At 34.5% G+C, this 22,518-nt stretch overlaps 1 protein-coding gene across 2 annotated transcripts; it reads left to right on the top strand.

Annotated features, from left to right (window-relative positions):
- Positions 1 to 207: 207 nt before the first annotated feature.
- LOC107806422 (uncharacterized) lies at positions 208 to 10,486 on the top strand. Of its 2 annotated transcripts, XM_075253797.1 has the most exons (5): positions 208 to 352; positions 4,994 to 5,128; positions 5,780 to 6,018; positions 9,899 to 10,025; positions 10,111 to 10,486. In XM_075253797.1, exons 3-5 carry the CDS (start codon positions 5,819 to 5,821, stop codon positions 10,180 to 10,182), a joined length of 399 nt encoding a protein of 132 aa, XP_075109898.1. In that variant the 5' UTR covers positions 208 to 352; positions 4,994 to 5,128; positions 5,780 to 5,818; the 3' UTR covers positions 10,183 to 10,486. The 2 variants fall into 2 exon arrangements, with proteins under 2 accessions (XP_075109898.1, XP_075109899.1); XM_075253798.1 differs by lacking the exon at positions 4,994 to 5,128.
- Positions 10,487 to 22,518: the final 12,032 nt, after the last annotated feature.

Raw genomic sequence — 22,518 nt, 5'->3', positions numbered from 1 at the left:
TAGTTTAATATTAGATAAATGGGTTATTTGTGCAATATTAGAATTAAATAGGGAAGTGATTAAAATGGAAAGACAAGGTTAAGGAAAGAATTAAGAGCTAAAGAAAAATGGGCTGTTGTTTTGAAATTGGGCCGACCAAATTACTCAGCCCAATTACCCATCCCTATAAACGACCATTCCCCTTTTTTCTTCAGGAGATCGGATCCCCCTCTAGAAAAAGGACCCATCCCTGTCAACGACCATTCGCCATCTCTTCATCAGCTGTTTTTCCTGCTCGTTTTGCTTCATCTGTGGCTGGGTTTCATCATCTTCTTTTTTCAGAATTTTGGTCTCGGTTTTGTTTGCTGTTTAGGTATGTTGTACACCCATGTCACTCCTTTTGAGATTTTTCTGAAATTCCATGTTGTATTTGTTCCGATTCTGTTGAGCTGCGTGGATTTGTCACGTGTTTGATTGTTGAGCTGCTTGAATTAACTTATCTGGCAACTTCTGAAATTATTATGTTCCAGATTTGCTCAAATCTTTAGGATCTGTTACATGTATGTGCTGTTTTTAAGTTTGCATTTTACTCCCTGTTTGAGTTCTGGACTCCAGTGCTTCTGAAATTGGACATTTGAGGTAATAGTTTGTCTTAGCTAAGTGTTTAAGAGTCAAATCCTTCCGTGAGGCAACTTGTTAATCACACGACATTCTAGGATTAATCTCATAGTTTCAATTGTTGCTTATAACTGCTCTCATGTTACTTTGAATTTCTAATTTGTAACTTGTTTTGGCTACAAATTGTGTATTGATCAGTTTAATTGCTATTGAGGGTGGAACTGTTTCAATAGAGCAAGTTCATAAGTTCAAAAATGGCATTATTTTCATTAGGAGACAAGCTTTCATTGGAACAGTCATGTAATTAGATCAGTTCTTCTTTGATTATGCTCAAATAGTGTTGAAATACAGATATTGATGAGGTCTTTGGTCTGTAAATAATGCAAGCTACTTGGAGTATTTTGGACATGAATTTGAGAACTAAATTTGTGAGTAGGGATAAAGTGGCTATTTGATTAGGGGGTATGTAATTTTTCTCTGTTCTATCATCATTGGCTACGAATTGACTAAGTCATCATTGGCTACGAATTGACTAAATCAGGTGGTTGAAATAAAGTTTGTGGTTGTAGTACTTCAAAATTTGAATTTCAAATGTATGCTAATGGACCTTGGCTTTCTTGGAATGCCAGAACGTAGTGTTTGGTTGTTTGGTTCAACTGGATATGAGTTTAGGCTAATAGTTGATGATTTTTTGAACTGCCAGCACTTATTCCAACCCAATACATGGCTCCATAACTCTCAACTTTAACACACGATCTTGAGCGTAGAAAAGTAATTGATTCTTGAATCTTCGTAGTTGCTTCAGGCGCGATTAATCATAATCATCGTGACTATGGGTACGGTTCCCGTGACATGGTCACGATACATAATTCCATTCGGGTGTACATTTCATGTGACCCGACTATAGCTTCAAACAATAATAAAAATAAACATGTTGTAAACCGCGGGTGCATTTCATGTGACGCGATTCACAATGTGTTTAAAACAGCGAGTGTGCAACATCGCGACTTGTTTAAACCAGGGTTCAGAAAAGCGTCCGCTTCCTCGCTTTAAGCGAGAAGCGAAGCGGAGCGGGAGGTTGGGCACTACTCCAATTAAAAGCGGCTCAAGAAAAGCGCCCGCTTCTCTCTAAAAAGCGAGAAGCGGTGAAGCGGATTGAAGCGGAAGAAGTGGTCGCTTTTTGAATTAAAAGACCTAAAGTCTTTTTTCAATTAAAAGACCAAATCGCTGACTTCTGTTCCAGACCCATTAGTTTCTTCGACTTCTTCACCAGCAAACTAGGGTTCTAAACTAGCGATTTCTTCCTCACTAAAACGGTAAAACCAGCAATTTCTTCAAGCAAACTAGGGTTCTTTTCTTCTTCAACACTACAACAACAACTTTCAAGTTTCAACAGGTATGTTTTGCTTTTGCACTTTTTATTTTCATTCTTCTTCTTTTTCTTTTTCTTTTTCTTTCTAAACGTCCAAAAAGCGCTGAAATGCTGACAAATATTTTTCAAAAAAATTCTTGCCCAGTTTCTGCCCAAATTCTGCCCAATGATAGTGGAATAAAAGAATTTGACAATCTTGTAGAAGAATAGGATGCTCATTTTGTGCTTAATTGATGCTACTCTTTAGTTTTTTAATTGAAGTATTGAATATTTGCTTACAATTACATGTGTTGTCTATGTCGTATTTATTTTAATTTTTTTTTTTAAATTTCCCTTCACTTAAAGAAAGCGGGCGCTTCGCTTCTCGCTTTTCGTGAAATGGGGGTTATCGCTTTTCCTCGCTTCACGCTATTTTTAACACTGGTTTAAACAAATTTCATAAATAAATAAAAGCGGTTATAAAAGTAAAAATGCATTATAGATTTAAAACATGTGATAAATCAGATAGTTAGGTCAATTATTAATAGTTGAGCGACCGTGCCCGGGTTAACATAATTCCTTACACGGTCTTCTGTGTTCGCGGACCAAAAATAGAGTCAATTTCCTTAATTTGGGATTTAAAATAAACCAATGACTTAGGACACCAATAATTATTCCAAGTGGCGGCTTTGAAATTAAATAAATAATCTCAATTCGATTTATGTCACTTAAATTGGAAAAACTCCCTATCCCTTCGGGAAAAAGGAGGTATGACAATATTTACTTTTTATCCAGCATTTTTAATGCTGAGCAAAAGTAGCCACTAGTCTATTAAAATTAATATGAAAAGACAGCGTTACACTTTCTTCTATCTCTTTCCCTTCCCAAACGGAAATGCATATTCATTTCTCCTTGTGCTTCCTGCAAATTATTAAGGCGTCACTGTGCCAAAGACGGTATCTTTGCTCCTTACTTTCCTCCTGATGATCCCCACAAGTTTGCCATTGTTCACAAGGTGTTTGGTGCTAGTAACGTTAGCAAGATGTTGCAGGTTTCTCGTTCTTCCTCTCACCTTTTATACATCCTTCTTATGTAATTCTACTATAATACATCAACCCAAAAGAACAACATTAAACCCTTTATTAATTAACTTTCACGTAGGGTTGTGCAACCATTTAAATTTACGTTTCTTTTAAAAGTAAAATAGAGTTGGTCCTGAACTTAGAGTTGGATGTTCAAAAATTAAGGACACTTGGTCCTTAACTTAGAGTTACAAGCACAGAAATTAAGGACAGGTAGTCCTGAATTTCGAGTTTCAAGTTCAAAAGTTAAGGATAGCTGAACTTATAGTAACAAGCTCATAAGTTAAGGACATTTGGTCCTGAACTTAGAGTTGGAAGTTCAAAAATGAAGGACACTTTGTCCTTAACTTGAGTTACAAGTGCAGAAATTGAGGACAGGTAGTCCTGAATAGTGTTTTGAAAAGCGAACGCTTCGTCGCTTTAAGCGTGAAGCGAGGTGAAGTGAGAAGCTGTCGCTTTTTCCTTACTGAAGCGACACGACCAGCAGAAGCGATCGCTTCAGCCAAAAAAGCGAGAAGCGACCCAGAAGCGAGAAGCGCAAAAGCGCTCGCTTATGTTCAGAGGGGCCATTTTGAAAAAAAAAAGTTTGGGTCTTTGTTTTTGTTATACAAAACAAACCCAAAGTGAAAAGACCTTCTTTGTCTTGCCAAAAATTGAACATTAGCAGCAGCAGCCAACTAGGGTTCAGCCTCCAGGTAATTTTTCTCTTTTATTCTTCTTCTTTCTTCTTCTTCTTCTGATGAACGTTAGCAGCAGCAGCCAACTAGGGTTCAACCTCTAGGTAATTTTTCATCTTTTATTCTTCTCTCTTCTCATTTTCAGTTTTTCTCGTCCAGTGTTTGTGCTAGGGCGTTGGTTTTTCCCCCTTTTATTCTTCTTATTTATTAATTTTAATATGTATTTTAGTTTAATATGTATTTTAGTTTGTAAAATTAATTATTATATATATGTTATATTTTCAGTTTATTTGATTTGTTTAATGTGTATTTCAGTTTATAAAATTAATTATTATATATATGTTATATTTTCAGTTTATTTGATTAATTTTATATATAAAATTAATTATATATATCTATATATATATGTTATATTTTCAGTTTATTTGATTTTTTTAATGTGTATTTCAGTTTATAAAATTAATTATTATATATATGTTATATTTTCAGTTTATTTGATTAATTTTATATGTATTTCAGTTTATAAAATTAATTATTATTATACATGTGTGTTATATTTTCAGTTTATTTGATTTTTTAAATTAATTATTATATATATGTTATATTTTCAGTTTATTTGATTATGTATTTTCTTATATTAATAGGGATTTAAAAATGTCCCAAAGTTTTTAAATTGAATTTTTGGATTATTTATATTGTGTCTTTGCCATGTTTACATTATGTTTTTTTTTAAATTGCGCTTCACTTTAATGAAGCGTGCGCTTCGCTTTTGAAGCGAGGTGAACCCCTGTCGCTTTTTTGCGCTTCTCACTCTCAAAAACACTGGTCCTAAACTTCGAGTTCCAAGTTCAAAAGTTAAGGACAGGTAGTCCTAAACTTAGACTTATAAATTATGGATAGCTAGTCCTGAACTTACAGTAATAAGCTCATAAGTTAAGGAACTTGGTCCTGAACTTTATGAGTAGAAGGGTATTTTCGTCCGGGTGGGAAAAAGTTTATTAAAGCAGTGGCTAAAGACTAAAGATATTTTAAACAGTGGCTTAAAAGTAAATACATGTCTTATTACTGGCTAATTGTGCACTTTCCCCTACCTTAACTCACCCATTTAGCTATTTTCCAACCCAAAAAAAAAATGAGAAAAAAAAATAGGAATTTAAGTTTTGAGTGGCTTCTTGACAATTCCTCGACAATTCCTCTCTGCTAACTACTAATATGAGTAACATCTACATGTATTTCATTTCTAACGAAAGAAAAAAATATTTATTTCTCTTGCTTTTCTTTCCCAGAATCTGTCAAATATAATCCTTCACCGCCATCGGCAAATCAACCTCCCTTTCGGCCGTGCGCCGCCTGCCTGCCCTACCTTGCTTGGTTGTCTTCGATCTTGGATTCTCGATTATACCCTCTGACCCTTTTATTTGGTATGGTATCTCACCACTTATATTTACTTGTTTTTCTGTTTTAGTTTCTGTTCTTTGATTTGTTTGTTTCTGCCTTCTCCATATGCTTTAGTTTCTCTTACGGCTTTTCGATGTTGGTCATCTCAATTGAGTAGTGCTAAATTGAATCATTTGCTGGTGCCTGTTGTAAAGAAAGGACTTCTATTTCTGAAATTGAATTCAATAGGTTTCCTTCGTTTGAAATATATGCAAGTTTTGCATTCTGGTCTTAGAAAGTGCCGAATTTGTGTGCCCTTTCTAGAAATTATTCATTATATTTGCTTTAGCTTTAAGCCCCTGTAACTATTTTCTCCGAAGTGCGCCTTGAACCCATTAAATAAGTAGGACTAAAGTAGTATAGAAGCTGATGGACAAATTCTGAATTGGGTATAGTGTTGGTTCTTCAATGGTTACTGTGGAAGATGATGTCAAAAATGTATAGTGGGGTGGCATTACATTCTTTTGCAAATAAATTCCTACGGAGTTTGATGGCTGAGCTGTGCTAAATTTTTTGTTTGTTAATTCTCAATTGTGAGGAGAAAAAAACCCTTTAATTTGTGAACAGAGAAAGTTCATGTTTTGATTAGGAAATCGCGGAAATATTTGATTGATTATTATAAACTTCTTGCCTAGTTGGAGATTGTGAAGGAGGGGACCTCCTGACATATACCAATGTCAACTGCTCAGACCATGATGAGTCAGCTTAATAATAAAGTGAATGAGCGTGCAGCCTCCTCTGCTTCCAAGGTTCAGAACCCAACTTCATCATACAAAAGATTGGGAAGGAAATCGCCATTTATGAGATATGGACTTCCTATGATCTCACTAACGGTGCTTGGATCTATTGGTCTTAGCCAACTTCTGCAAGGCAGGTTAGTTACACTTAATGTCAAACTACTCAATTGAAGTTCATGTAACTCTTACAAACTGACATAACCTATTCTAAGTTTTTGCATGTCCTGCCTTTCTGTTGGCACAGTTATGAAATCCTACAACTAAAAATAGTTTGGCTTCCAATAGGTTATGTAAGAGTCATTACCAACAATCCTGGCAAGTGTTTGAGCTTAGATCAGAAAGCATGTTGGTTAAGGGGGTTTGTCTGTTTTATGTAATTTGTCCTTGTTTTCCTTGTCTACGTTTGTGCTACAGTGGAGGCTCTTTGTAGGGTCATATTTTCATGGTTTAAAAAGTATTCCAACTAGTCCTTTTATGACTATCTGCAATTGCAAGTTTGGGCTTGGATTCTATTTTCCTTGCTTTGTTTTGATTTACTTGTATTGTATATCTAAGTCGCAGTTCTTTGCTTTTCCTTTTGATGCCTTTTTTTCTCTGAGTTCTCAAAGCTTTCCTAGTTGCTGCTTCCTTGGCAGTAGCTAAAATGTAGTAATTTTTATTTATTTTTTGGGTAATTCTTAGGCATCTGAGTCCATAGGTTGAGGAAGTCAGGTGGAGATGACCTTTACATATTAATCGATATGGGTCTTAGATACTGCAGACTCATATGTAGCTTCAAGTCCCTAGGGGGCATGGGATTGTGAAACCTCTAAGGTGTCATTTGGTAGGATGTATTAGAGAAAATAATGCATGCATTAGCTTTTGGTATTACTAATTTATTGTTTGGTACATTTTGTCAACCTATGTATTACTAATAAGTATTAGTTATACAATAGATTGGGCATTATCCTTTGTATAATTAATACATAGCAAATCATGGTATTAGCAATACCAAGGCTATTAATGCATGCATTAGCATGGTTAAAGATAAAATTGTCCTTGAAGTCCTTTAAAGCTAAAGAATATGGAGGGCATTTTTGTAAACAACTAATTTTCTTAAAAATTATTCAAAGCATTTTAATTTTTAATGCACCACACCAAACAGTGGATAAGAAATAATCTCTGCATAACTAATGCTTGCATTACTAACCCATGCATTACTAATTCCTGCATTACTAATACACTTTATTCAATACTATTCTTATACATCCTACCAAACGAAAAAATGATACTCTAGCATGTGTAATGAGATTTTTCCGCGAAAAAAAAGGTTCATCCTGAATGATTGATGAATGGAATGGCATCCATGGTGATTTTTTGTTTTTGGTCTTTTTGTGTTCTTGCGCTGTGATTTTTATAGATAAGATTTAGTTGCTACACCCATGTGAGCGGTCTAGTGGTCAATGAAGTGGGTTGAGAACCATGTGGTCTCAGGTTCAAATCCAAGTGGAGGCAAAACCACTCGGTGATTTCTTTCCATCTGTCCAAGCCGTGGTGGACAGAGTTACCCGGTACCTGTGCTGGTGGTAGTTAACAGGTATCCCGTGGACTTAGTCGAGTTACACGCGAGCTGGCCAGGATACTACGGTTATAAAAATAAATTAAAAAATTTAGTTGCATATTATTATGAGAAGTACTAACCTTCAAAATGTGTAAGATGACTTATCTTAGTATTGCTAACAGAGTTAAGCTGTTACACTATATCATGTGTAGCTACTAGCTTATGATATCTCGCCTATTCAAATCACCTTCCACCTGGACAACTTGCAAGTTGTGCTTGCTTAGCCTTTGGATCGGTGCTGCTTATTCGTGAAATAATTAAGGGTAGTGTATTGATGATTCGTAGTGGTTCATGGGTAGATCTTATTGTGCTTGGTAGGATTTTACATATATCAAAGCATTAAGAGTCGTAATGAGTGGAAGAAAGAAGCCATTGCAGATGATGATAAGCACAACAATGTCTTATCCTAAGTTGCGCGGACTCTTCATTTTTGGTGCCACACCCATCCGAAATTTTAATAAACACAATCCGAAATCCGATCCAATCCGAAATCTGAAATCCGAAATTGAACGGATCGGCTCGAATTTCGGGTATCCGATCCAAATGAACTGGCCTACTTGAATGGCTTTCTTTCTCTTTATAGCTCTATTTTTTTTTATAATTTTGAAATTTTTTTAGCCGAACCCCCGCACCTGTATCCATGCCTAGATCCGCACCCCCGAATCTCAAAATTTCGGTTTTGCCGAATCCGACACCCGAATCCGTGCCCGTATCGGATGCCCGCACCGGAGTCCGAGCAACTTAGGTCTTACCTATTACTATAACTTTTTCTCTCTTTTATTTTCTCTATCATTCATTTTGACTTTATCTCATATAATGGCATGATCTTTGCGGGAAAGAGAAAATATCAAGAAATAAAGAGGAGTTAAAAGGCATGGAGAACTCTTTTCATTATCATCTCATGTAATGGTAATAAGTTTTCACTCTTCCAGCCATTCTGACTGTTATTTCGTCAATACTACAAATTCAGAGGATGGAGCCATGTATAATGGGGCTAATGGTAGCACCCTTTAGAGGAACTACTGAATCTTTCCTCAATTTTGTGACTCCAATATTCAAAGGATTAAACTGTCCGTTCTAGACAATCAAACATGCAAACAAACGGTTAAATTTGCATGAATATAAACATACCCCATAGCTTGTCCAAAAAAGCTCAAGTATCCCAGACCCTTATATTTCATAATAGCGTTGGAATATGAATTATTTATTGTCCATTAGATTTATAATTAATATTGCTATCAACAGGGAACAACACTAACATACATTTACCATGTATAGTTAACACTGTAAGGGGTTGTAAGGGGTCGTTTGGTATGAGGTATAAGAAGGTATAGTGCTGATATAAAAATTTAATACCACCTTAATACTTCGTTTGGTTAGCAAACTAGGTATAAGTTATCCTAGGATTAAAATTAACACCGGGATAACTTATATCTTATAGAGGGTACAATAATTAGCACCGGTATAACTTATACATTCTTCTTACAAATTATGCAATTGTCATATTTAATACAACATACCAAATAATGGATAAAAAACAATCCCAGCATAACTAATCCCAGCATAACTTATACCAGTATTACTTATCCTGGCATAAGCCGTATTCAAACAAAACGACCCCTAAAAGGTAACTAAATAAAGTTGAAGTTAGCTTTTACCCCGTTAATTCCCCTGAAACTTTTTTGGACTTTGTCAGCTCCTTAACTTTAGATTAGACCTTTTGTAATTGAGCTAACATTGTCTTTATATTTTTATCTTGCATTGTAATTTTTTCGTTTTCTTGATGTCATCTATGAAATTCATTACCTTATTTAAAAAACTAATATTTGGAGGAGAATCATCATTGAAGTATGACAAATGCCAAAGCAAATGTAATAAGTCAAAAGGTAAAATTATATTGATGGTGCAGAAAAAGTTTGACAATAATTCAAGTTGAAAAATTCACTTACTTTTTGGACCTAAATTCCATGTATATCTTGTTTTGGATCATTGTACTTTTATCTTTTCACACTCTGATGTTATTGTGCTTTTGTCTTCTGGATCATTATGGTGATGATGGTATGTATGTGTATTGCTAATGCAATAATAACCTACTAGTGCTACTAACTAATAGCATCACGCTAGATTAAATTTCTTTAGCTCAAGCGCAGCCCTTAATTTTAATGGGCTATTTAAGTCCGCCCAAATCTACGGGGCAATATGAGGGCCAGACGGTAAATAAGCCATCTCTTACCCCTCACTGGATGTAATTCTGTGGTTCATGCCCACCCTTCAGTTCATAGATAAGCAAAATTCTCAGCTTTTGGTGTTCTCCCTATTCTCATGCCATATGCGGGCCTCATGAATGTCTTTTAAGATGTTGTCCCCTTCTTTCTGCCCTGGTTCGAGACTAAGTGGTGCAAACTTTTGTAGTTCAGCAAGGATATTGCTAAAGTAAAGGACGATCAAGAGTGGGAAATCATCGAAACAAGAAAAGCTCTTTCCAGGGCTGGACCTGTCAATGCATATAACCCCAAAAAAATTAACTTGGAGGAAGAACTAAAGGTACAAATATTCTCCTCAAGTGTGCATGTGTGCTTGTGTTGAATTCCTTTCTTAAGCTTACCTTGATGCCTATTGTCCTTTGCAGGCTTTGCAGGAGAAGGTGGATATTAATGATTATGAATATAAAAAAATCCCTAAGCCCAAGGAAAGCGCATAAAACAACGAAAAGGTTACTGAGATTCTCGTGTGCTATAATTTTGCAGCTCGTAGGGATTCTCTTTTGCAATAATATACCAGCAGTGCAGCTCTTCCTTTCCTTGAGTTAACTGGTGAATTTTTTTGATCGGTTGTTGCATTGTGCATGCTTTTTTAGTTGTATATGCAGCTCTAAGCAGGATGAATGTAAGTGACTCAGGCAATTTTGGGATTTTAAATTTCCTGAAACAACCTATCCAGAGGAAAGTCAGTTGTGGCATTAATGTGAATATTTATGGAAGTGTTATGTTCTCTTAGTCCTGAAACCCAGTGTCCAATTTCCTGAAACAACCTAACCTATCCAGAGGAAAGTCAGCTGTGGCATTAATGTGAATATTTATGGAAGTGTTCTGTGAAACCCAGTGTCCAATTTCAGCGAAGCCTGACAAGTTAGGGATTTCAGATACTTATTTTTTGAATTATTCAAATTGGTAATCTGTCCAGGATGGTACAGTTTTCAAAATTGGGCATATTAGTCTTATCCATTTTCTTGTTCAATAGGGGTCTCATTTTGTTGTTTTCATCAATAGAGTTTAATGAAGGACCTTCCATTTGTAACCAAATGTTAGGGTTTATAGCAATAGAGTTTTATTGTTGTGTTTGTTACCATATCAAAAAAATAAAGTAGGAAGGCTCAGATTCCCCTCAAACAAACGCTGTACTGACGAGTTCTGAAGTTCAAAATACGAAAGAGAATTACACCTTGGGTCACAAGTTAGTTGTGATGTTTTGTTTTTTCGAAAGTCAAATTACGTGAACAAAAACTAACATTTTAAAATATTTCTTTTTTATCATATTGACACGGAGGGAGTAAGTCTGAAGAAAGGTGGACAGTTTTCTTGGAAGTGGTAAAGTTTACGACGTGGCTAACATACTACGTCATGAGTTATAAAAGATTAAAGAAAGTTGGAGTATAAAGCATAATGAATGGGCCACAGATTAATAAATAGCACGAGATAGTCAGTTTTCGAACTGGTAATTCAAAAGTAGCCAGCGTTTGCAAAATTATTGAAAAATAGTCACTATTTTGTTGCAACACGAAAAGTTCCAGCATAATATACTGGAGATCAGTGCACCTATGTATGAACTTCCAGCGTATTATGCTGGAATTCCAACACGTGGAAAGTTTCAGTATATTATACTGGAGTATTTTTCCGGATCTTGAACAGTGTTTTCGTTCAGATTTATCTTTATATAAAAAAAGTGGTTATATTTCAATTACTTCTGAAACTGTGGCTATTTTTAAATGACCACTTGTAAATCTGGCTATTTTTTAATTTCTCCCGAAAAAAGTGAGTGCATAATTGCAGCTTAAAATCACTTCACTTTCATATTTTGTCATGAATTATAAAGATTGCTTCTTTTTTCCTTTCATCCTTCTTAACTTTTCCCATACTAAACCATGAAGCCTCACAACTACAGCACAAAGTCCTCTCACCATCATACTCTGTCATGAATTCTAAAGATTGCTTCTTTTTTCCCCTTTAATCATTTCTAACCTAGCTTTTTGACATAGTTTTTTTTCACTCTCATCCTTTTAACTTTTTCACTATAAAGCATGTAGCCTCTCGTTTGTAGTAGCTAAGCTTCTGCAAAGTGCATTTAAATTCAAAAGTTGAACTCAGTCTCAGTGGTGTGTACTTTCCACACCTATATATATATATATATATATATATATATATATATATATACTAGTCTTAGTATACGCACGTCGCATGTGTACCTATCTCGATGATAATTTTATTAATAAAATTGACATAAATATTAAGAGCAAAAACACATAGCCTTTGAAGATGTAAATATTTTTTTTTGATTTTTTTGTGAAAAGTTATTTTCAAGTTCATTCATTTTTTTTTCAAGTTCATTCTAGAAGACACAAACATGATCAGGTAATTGACGTAAGACGGACTTTTTCTTTCTCCCAAGCAAAATATGCAAGTTCTTCTATATGAATTGCTTCTGACAAATTAGAAAAGAATAAATTATTATTGTAAGAGCAAAATTCAACAACTACTTTTAAAGTCTTAAACATTAAAAATCTAATTAAATGATAATTTTATTTAACGTGAAATTAATCTTTAAAAGTGAAAGATTATCAATATTTTGTATTGGAGTTTTCCGCTTTTATAATTACTAGTTTCTCAGCACATGCGTTGCCCGTGTACTCTATCTCAATAAGTATTATGTTTTTAAACAATCACATAAATGTTGATATTAAAAAAATTTGTTTGAGCACTAAAGTAAAAGTTAAAAACAAAAGTATGTAAGTACAAGAAAATGATAATTGTTGCTTCTTATTTATCCAGCCTAATAAAAGAAGAAACTCTACCAGATATGTCCTCAATCATCTTAAATCTAAATTGATATATTCAACTTAAAATTGTTCAAGTTTTTTGTATGAATTTTCTTGAAAGAGTATTTATTCATAAATACACAAATTTTCTTGAAAAGGTATTTATTCATAAATACACAAAAACTGAAAGATGTCTTTTTTTCTTTTTCACAAGCAAAATACATCAAAATACAAATTGTCCTTTTTTTTTAATCTATAAGAAGTTATTTTCAATATATTGAAGAATAAAGCATTATTGCAAAATAAAGTCTAACTGTTACATCTTGATTAGTCTACTCTTTTTACATTTTGAGGAGAGAATTCTCTCTGCCGATACACACAACCATGCATCTGAATATTGTTTTTTATGGAGGCAAGAGTCTATGATTGTTAATATTATCCGAGAAACAGTGAAAATATGAGAAACGTGTTAGTATCATATTACAATTTATTCTTTCAACTAATTTTTATAAATATTTAAGTTTTCGTGTTTGTCTATATACAATTAATTATTATTTAAATTTGGACTTTTTAAAAATAAGCTTAGTTCGATGCAAAAAAAATATTTTAAGTATTTATATTTTCTATAGATATTTTTAAGAGAAATATATTACAAAAATACTCTGCCTATCTCTTTTCTATTTTTTTCTTCATATTATATTTCTTTTACTATTTTATTTTCACTTAAAATAGCAAGTGGTTTACTATTATTTAGATTTCTGCGCTAAAATATAATATAATAGCTTGCTAATCAATTCACTTTTAAATTATTTTTTAAATTTTTATTATGGTTTCTTTAATTGAGGATCATTAATATATTCTAAATTCCAGTCACTTATAAGCACCTTCGTAAAACTATACATTCATTTCCTTTCTTCGTAATAACTTAATTTTATCTTTTAATAAAGTACATTTTGTTTGTAGAATAATAAACAAATATAGTTACATAAACTCTCATGCAGTAAGAATTGCCTAATAAAGATATGCTACATAGTATTTATTAAGGTGTTTTATTATGCCTTTACCCTTAAAAAACAATGAAAGTTGAGCATATCTTTCTAAAGTTTGTAACTTTTTCATATTGCCTTTTTATAGTTTGTAAACTTTCATTCGTAAATATATTTAATACAAAACAATAATTTTGATCTTCAACAAATGCATGAAAAAAAATACCCCACATAAATTATTATAGTTTCTCTTTTTTAATCTCCAAAATAAACCAAGGCAATAAACTAAACTAAAAACTTAATATTATGGTAATAGATACTAAACTAAACCAATATATATGTAAGGCACAGGAAAATAAGAGTTTTATATGGACAACATTAACTTACCGATCGAAGAAAAATATTTGATGTGTGATGGACTCCTCCATTTATTTGCTTTTTTATCTCCATATTTTAAGTGAAGAAGTCAAAAAATCAAGGAGTGAAAAAGAAGAAAAAGAAAATCTAAATTAAAGATATTACTGTACACGCATGCATGTTGACTTAGCTTTCTTCAAAACATTATTCATCCTATATAATTTTGGATCTCTATGCTATTTGTCATGCTGTATGAAGGCAATATGATTTTCAAAACTTCTAAGCCTCAAAGAATACCACAATCTCGTAGGACCATTATTTGTTTGGTTAGAATAATACTCACACTTGCAAATGAATTTAGCCTTCATCATTGGTTTTTAGCCGCATATTTGTACCGTTTCAAAAACTTTGTAAAATATAAAATCTGGAAATTAAGAAGGTGAAGTGGCACGTCCTCTCTTCGGCCATATACCACAGTTATCTTTTTCTCAAAATTTCAGCCTTTTCCAATTTTTTTCCTTTGTTTCATTTTTTAAAAAGCCACAGTCATTTCTTAAATGACGCCTGTTTTTGAAGGAAAAGGTACCTTTTCGGACGAGGGGTTTTAAAAAAAATTATAAGTAAGAATATTTAAGATATTTAAAAGGGCATTTAAGTAATTTAATTTTTAATTGGAGTTTTCCGCTTTTATAATTATAATATAATAAGATCAATAAATATATAATAATAATAAGTATAGGTACTTGAAAGAAAATAATAAATGTATCGACAAAGAAAAATCGGGCTAGGAGATGACTCATAATCGAGCTGGCTGTTGGACCCTGAATCCACCAAACCCGTATATTTCATATAATGATATTGATCTAAAATAGCAGAACATACTGGTTTTAATATCTAAATTACAGACCTAAATAACATTATTCGTGCTAAAAATCAATAAACTTATAATTACCTTAAAGAAATACTACAATTTATGCTCACAAGGTAGGGGTAAGGTCAACATGCACACTACCTTCCCTAGATCCTACAATGTGGGATAATACTGGGTATGTTGTTGTTGTTGTAAATGCATACAATTTTGATGTATATATTTTAGTATCTTATCTTTATCTAATTGGGTTTATGTTTTAACATATATAAATTTACAAAAGAAATTGATGTACATTATATTATTCACTATAACTGAATTATAGTTTAAAATGTAGTCCTATCATTTGTAAACTTATTTGTAGATATTATTTTTATTCATAATTTATTATAGTATTTTTTCAAATGTACGTTTACATAAATTGAAAAAGAGAAACTTTTAGCCTATAATTATTCTTTAAAGCTACTTGTTGTAAGGTGGATTGTGAATACACTTTGAAGTATTCACGCTAAAAGAGTACAATTTTATTACATTAGAATTCTTAAACCTAAAAGGGATTTCTATGTGCACGAGACTTCATTTGTAGTTTTTCATTCTTTTTTAATTAAATTTTATTTTACTTAAATTATTAATAAGTAATTGGTTATAATTCTATGAAAAGAATAATGACTACTAAATCTTAAAAGAGTTCAAGTGGACGAAACTTTCCTACTTCAATTTTTGGGTGTTACTTTTATTTTACAAATATATTCTCTTACCTAGTTTAAATAAGAGAATTCAATACAAAAAGTTTAGTTAGATTTTGAATTCCTAAATATAAGGAAAATAATTAAATAATTATTCCTTATATTAGGAAAAATAATAAAATAACTATTCTGCAAAGTGCATTCAAATTCAAAAGTTCAACTCAGTCTCTCCTCCGTCTAAAACCCCCATACATACCCCAGCTCCCACACAGCAATGTTTAAAAAGAAACAAAAGAAAAGGCCTTTGGACTAGCTGACTAGCTTTTGCATTGTCAATGCTTGCCCTTGTGCAATTATAATTAAGCCAATTAGAATCTTCAATAAAAGAAGTGCCAATTTACGCCATAAGCGGATGAATTGTAGCTTGGTTAAGCTCCATTGGAGAGCTCTAGAAGCTTCGATTGAGAGAGGAGAAGAGGATTGATTTCAGAGATAAAAGAAATGAACTTCTCATCTTTGTATTGCTATGTATCAGTACATATATACACACTAGTATAAGATAAAAAATAGCTAACTCTAACTGACAACTAAGCAACTCTAACTGACAGCTAAGCTGGTCTTTAACTAACACTAACTAACTGTACAATACTAACAGCTAAGCGTACAACGTATAAAAGCATATGAAATATGTATACACATCTCAATACCCCCCTCCCCCCCCTCTCAAGTTGGAGGTGAAGTCTTCACACCCAACTTGTTTAAGAGAGCAGAATGTTTGATAACAATGAGAGCTTTTGTAAGAACATTTGCTAGTTGAGCACCGATTGCAATGTGATGTAAGGAGATGAGGCCTTCATGAAGTTTGTCTCTAACAAAGTGACAGTCGACTTTAATATGTTTAGTCCTTTCATGAAAGACAAGATTTCTAGCTATGTGTAGAGCAGATTGGCTGTCACAGAAGACAGAGACTAGTTTGGGATAAGAGATAGTAAGTTCATCAAAAAGTCTGCACAACCAAGTCAATTCTCCTACAACTTTCCTCAAGGACCTGTATTCTGCTTCTGCAGAGGATAAGGAAATTGTTTCTTGTTTCTTAGATTTTCAACAAATTGGATTGTTCCCCAATAGGACTATGTACCCTGTGACTGATCTCCTAGAATCTGGGCAGGATGCCCAGTCTGAATTATAACATCCCTTTAGACTGCAGTCAGAATCATTAGACATGAAAATTCCTAAAGTAGGATCACCTTTCAAGTACCTAAGAAAATGAAAAGCATCTTTCAAATGTTGTTCTCTGGGATCTTGCATGAATTGACTGAGATATTGTACATTGAAGGCTATGTCCAATCTGGTGTTTGTGAGAAAGTTCAACTTTCCCACAAACTTTCTGTAATATGTAGGATCTGGTAATGATTTTTTCTCTTTGGCCCTCAGCTTTTTATTAGGATTAAGAGGAGTATAAAGACTACTATAGGAGAGGCAGTCATATTCCTTAAGCATGTCCATAGCAAACTTCCTTTGTGAAATGATCACACCATCAGCTGTATATAGAACCTCCAGTCCAAGGAAATAATGTAGTTTTCCCAGATCTTTGATCTTAAATTAATCATGTAAAAAAGTTTGAGTTGAATAATCTCTGAAAGATCTGTTCCAGTAATAATGACATCATCTACATAGACATCTATATAAATTGTGGAGTGTTCTATCTTTTTGTAGAAAATGGAATAATCATTCAAGGAGTACACATATCCCCTTGAACATAAAGCTTCAGTTAGCTTAGAGTACCACTGTCTGCTTGCCTGTTTAAGGCCATACAATGACTTGTTCAACTTGCAGACCAAGCCTGGAGAATCAGTTTCTAGTCTTGGTGGCATTTGCATATACACCTCCTCACGGAGATCCCCATGAAGGAAAGTATTATTCACATCCAACTGAAAAATTTACCATTATTTCTTTACTGCTGTGGCTATAAGGTCTCTCACTGTTGTCATCTTTACAATAGGGCTGAAGGTCTCAGTGTAGTCTATGCCTGCTTGTTGAGTATAACCCTTCACTACCCACCTAGCTTTGAATCTCTGCATTGCTCCATCAGCTTTGTGTTTTATCTAATAAACCCATTTGCAGCCAATGGCTTGCTTCCCACTTGGCAGGGGTACAATATCCCATGTATGATTTGCATGTAATGCCTCATACTCCTGAGTCATTGTTGCTTGTCATGCAAGATTGAGTGCAGCTTCCTCATATGAAGATGGTTCACAGTCATTGCAAACATTCATCACAAGTAATTGACTATCATGGATTAAAGATGCAAGTGAGATATGTCTGTTTAAGGAAATAAGGAACTAAGAGAAGTGGAGGATGTTTATTGGTCATTAGTTACAGAAGGGGGAGTGGATTTCAATTGAGGTACAGTGTAAACATAATCTTGTAAGTGAGTAGGGAGCTTGTGTTGTCTCCCAAATCTCCTAGGTTCTAGAGTTGGTGGAGGATATTGTAAGGTGTTATCAGGTAAGTCTTGTGAGGTGACAATAGGAATGCCAGAAGGTTGTGGTTCAGGAAAAGAACCTGCAGAGTGATTGATGGTAGACTCATCAGATGTAGTCTCAACATTGTCTGAATTGAATGGAATATCTGTTGTGGGTTGAAGAGCATCAGCGTGTAGTTCAGTGATGAAAGGAATTGAATGAATGGTTGAAGGGAAGAAATAAACAGTAGGAGAAATGGCAAAAGGAAAAATGTCTTCATGAAAAGTTACATCTCTAGATATATGGATCATTTTGGAATCCAGATCTAGCACTTTATAGCCTTTGGTGTCAAAAGGATATCCAACAAAAATATGTGGCACAGTTCTGGGCTCAAACTTGTCTCTTTGTATTTTTGGTTTGGTAGGAAAACACAGACAACCAAAACTCCTAAGGTGAGAGTAGTTTCGCTTTGTCTTGTACAGAAGTTCAAATGGACATTTGTTTTTTAGATAAGAAATGGGTAGTCTGTTTATCAGATATATAGCTGTTAGAATACACGCTCCCCAATACCTCACATGCAACTTTCACTGAAATAAGAGTGTCATAGCTATCTCTAAGAGATATCTGTGCTTCCTTTCAACTACACCATTCTGTTGTGGTGTATATGGACAAGTTCTTTGATGGACAATGCCTTGATCTTGGAAGAAAGAAGTTGCTTCCATACTAGTGAATTCTAAACATTTTCTGATCTGACTAACTTTATGGTTGTGTGAAACTAGTTCTTAACTAGAGAAACAAAGGCTTTGAGAACCTGTAGGGCATTACTCTTACCGGACAAGAGGCGAGTCCAAGTGGACCTGCTATAGTCATCTACCATGGTAAGAAAATATTTTTGATTGTTATATGTAGGTATATGATAGGGTCCCCACAGATCAATGTGTAACAAATCAAATATCTGTTTGGTATTGTTGGTTCTTTGGGGAAATGGCAACCTGGTTTGTCTGGCCATTGGGCAAATAGAGCACATGAAAGGTTGTTTGTTAGAAAATGCAACAGGAATGGTAGAAATGCTCTTCATTTTAACAAAAAGAACATGTCCCAACCTATTATGCCACAATACATTCACATTATTGCCATGAAACAAACAAGAGAAAGGAGAACAATGACCAGTGAACAGTGTCGTAAATAGTGACCCGTGAACAGTGTCCCTTTAGCATAATGCGACATATTCGTTGCGATTTTGGGCAGATTCGACGCACGTGGAGGCCAATTCGAGGGGCAAAGGCGTTGCGAGCTAAAGAAGTAGCCGGTTCGAGGTGAGTAATTGATGCAACTGTTGTTCTGAGGGTTTGAAACCCCGGACTTTCACATAGTAACGCTATATTGAGGCGTGACACGCATCCCATGGCAGGTGCGGGGTCGTATATGATTGGGGATTGTGACTTGGTCCATCCCGAGTGATAATTATAGTATATTGGCGACTGATTCGCACGTTGTATTGATACTTATAATATGTTGGCGACTGATACGCACATGTATTGATGATATTTGGGCTTAATGCCATGTTTGGGGGCCTTGTGCCGACTTGTAGAATCCTTCGGGGATTGCATATCATTTAATTTCAGTCCAAGATTTTAATTACTGTTTTGCAAACTTAGCCGTAATTCTAAGTGTTGAAAACTCAAATGACATTTTAAATGTATTTCGGGCTGGAAACTTCTATTTTGTAAATGCCCAAGGGGCTTATTATATTATTTTCTGGACTGATTATAAAGTGACTTGAAACAGTGGTAACAATGACACTGTATGATATACTTGAAACAGTGGTAACAATGACACTGTATGATATACTTGAAACAGTGGTAACAATGGCACTGTATGATATACTTGAAACGGTGGTAACAATGGCATTGTATGATGTAAATTGGTCAGGTAACAATGGGCTGACCGGTCAGGTAACAATGACTGACCAAGATATTGCGCTTGGGCTGTAGCCCCTCCGGAGTCTGTACACACCCCCAGTGAGCGCCGTCGACGATAAATAAATATGGATGGCTCGGTCTGCACGCCGCAATGGGTACTGGAATGTACCATCATATGCATTGCATTGCATTCATGTATTTGTATTTATACTGTTGTTTAGCTGCTCAGTTCCATATATTGCTGTATATTTGGATTTTAGCTTACTTTGTGTATTTACTGGATTTTCTTATCTTCGGATTGCAGTTACTTTTATTACTCACTGGGTCGGAGTACTCACTTTAATCCCTGCACCTCGCGTGCAGCTGCAGGTATTGATCACCCGGTAGTGGGATATTAGCTCATTGAAGGTATTACTATTGTAGCTGAGCAAGGTTACCGCCAGCGTTTGCGGCACCGGACATTGTCTTTAGAATTTCAGAATTTAATTTTGTATATTATTGGCCCTGTAGTTGTGTTCAGGATTTCTTTAGATGCTCGTGACTTGTGACACCCCGGTCGGGTTATGTTGGGCTTTAAACACTGGTTATTATTGTCATTAAGCTGTATTTATTTATTCATTTATATTTAATAATTGTTAAAGATACGATTTGGGTTAGTTGGCTGGCCTTGTCTTCACGAGAGGCGTCATCACGACCGGGTTAGAAAATTGGGTCGTGACAAGATAGATATGAGATTAAAATTGAATCATGGGACAAACATGACTCTACGCAAGGTGATTTGAGGAGCAAGTAACATGCTACCAATTTCTGTCACAGTAACCTTGTAACCATTTGGGAGAGTAACCAACAAAGGGTAGGGTAGTATTCTAATGTTTAGCAAAGAAGATCTATTGAAAGTCATATGATGGGATGCCCCAGAATCTAGAATCCATGTGTCAATCCAAGTTTAGATTGACCATATTGTTCCTCAGACAAGTTTAGATTCTGGCTTTCATCTTTGGGTCTAAACTCATATGTTTTAGCACATGTTTCATCTGGCGAAGTGACATGTGCATAAGGTTGTATTGTGGTCCGGTCCCGGGCCTAAATGGGCTAAACGGGCCGAGCCAAACAGTCTCGGGCTCTGGTGGCTCGGTCTCTAGCGGTCCCAGGCTTAACGGTCCTGGAGGATAGAACCGACCCATTACGGGCCTAAGCCCACATGGTCCTGGGCTAAATGGGCCGGGCCCACGGGCCTAAATGTTCCGGGCTATTTATTTTTTTAAAATTTTTTATCTAAGGCAATTTCTTGTAAACTATATATATATATATATATAATTTAGATAATTTACAAGAAATTGCCATATATAGTATATTGCCTTATATAATATTTTTGAATTTTTTTTATCTAAGGCAATTTCTTGTAAATTATATATTATATAATTGTGACTTAAATCTTCTAATTCAAATTTAAACATAAAATAAATTGCAAAGAAATATTCAAGGGAATGCCTTATAATTTTTATTATTACGACATTAACAAAAAATGACAATATCTTTCTTAGTCTTCCTTCCCCCAATGGAATGAGCACAACAAGGTGCTAATACCACCATTAAAAGGAAGAAAAAATAATGAAGATGTGCCAAAATACAAGTTACATATTACTCTATGTATTATCTCTAACAAATTTCATAAATCCTTCAAGGTCCGGAGGAATTTTCGTTGGTGGTGGCGGAAAAGAAGCTTGTTCATCACCGCTTCTGGGCGAAGCAACATCCTGCGCAAGTTCTGCTATCATTTCATCATAAGCTTCGTCCATCTCTGGTTGTGATTCAGCAAGTCCAAAATTTCTTCTTTCCGAACGGATTCAATCTCTGAAGAGTACTGATTTTTCCAAGTTCTCCCTCATAGACGCTCTATGATCACTGATTTGAAGTCTCACTTGACTGAAAGCGCTCTACGATGCCACTGTTGAAACTTGAATATTTAAAATATCTCGAGCCATCCTTGAAAGAACCGGATAATGTTTTTCTTTGTCCTTCCACCATTTCAAAACATCAAAGGAGCAGTCAGAATTCTCTGATTCAAGTCCCTGCGACAAATAAACTTGAAGCTCATTTAGTTGTGAACTATCACCAATATTATCACCTTGAGAACCCCTGAACTCCGTCTAAGAACTAAGTGCTTTTAGACTCATAGTTCTTTTAGATGATTGCAAACTAGACGAAGTAGGAGTTGAAACATTTGGTCTAACATGATCTAAGCCAAGTTGATAAACATTATAAATTGTTTGAGCATTTATTTTAATTGAGGCTTTTGCATCTGCAAGTGTAGAATATTCCTCATCTGAAAGTGATAAAGCCCTATAAATATTTATATACTAAAAGTAAGGACCTCCTAATTTCATGGTAGGATTTAACATGGCAGCAACACCAAAAATAGTGGGATAGGGAAAAAATATTTTTTAAACTTATCTTTAATAGAATCAATAGCAAGTTGATAAATTACCCCACCCTCTGAAAATTGAGTAAACAAATCCGCAAGTGCTGCAATATAAACTAAACAGTTAGAAATAGTAGGATAATATTGCCCAGATAATTCATTTGTAGCAATCGAAATTGTTCTAAAAAGTCTATAAACATTTTAATATTAGTCCAATCCTGATTTGTAAGGTGCTCATCATCATCATCATCAACACCACCAACACGAGCATTAAACATTGCTTTTATTGGGTTTCTATA

This window comes from Nicotiana tabacum, chromosome 5, assembly GCF_000715075.1.
Source record: "Nicotiana tabacum cultivar K326 chromosome 5, ASM71507v2, whole genome shotgun sequence".
Lineage (NCBI taxonomy): Eukaryota > Viridiplantae > Streptophyta > Magnoliopsida > Solanales > Solanaceae > Nicotiana > Nicotiana tabacum.
The sequence above is the reverse complement of the archived record's forward strand: the minus strand, read 5'-3'. Positions and strand labels throughout refer to the sequence as shown.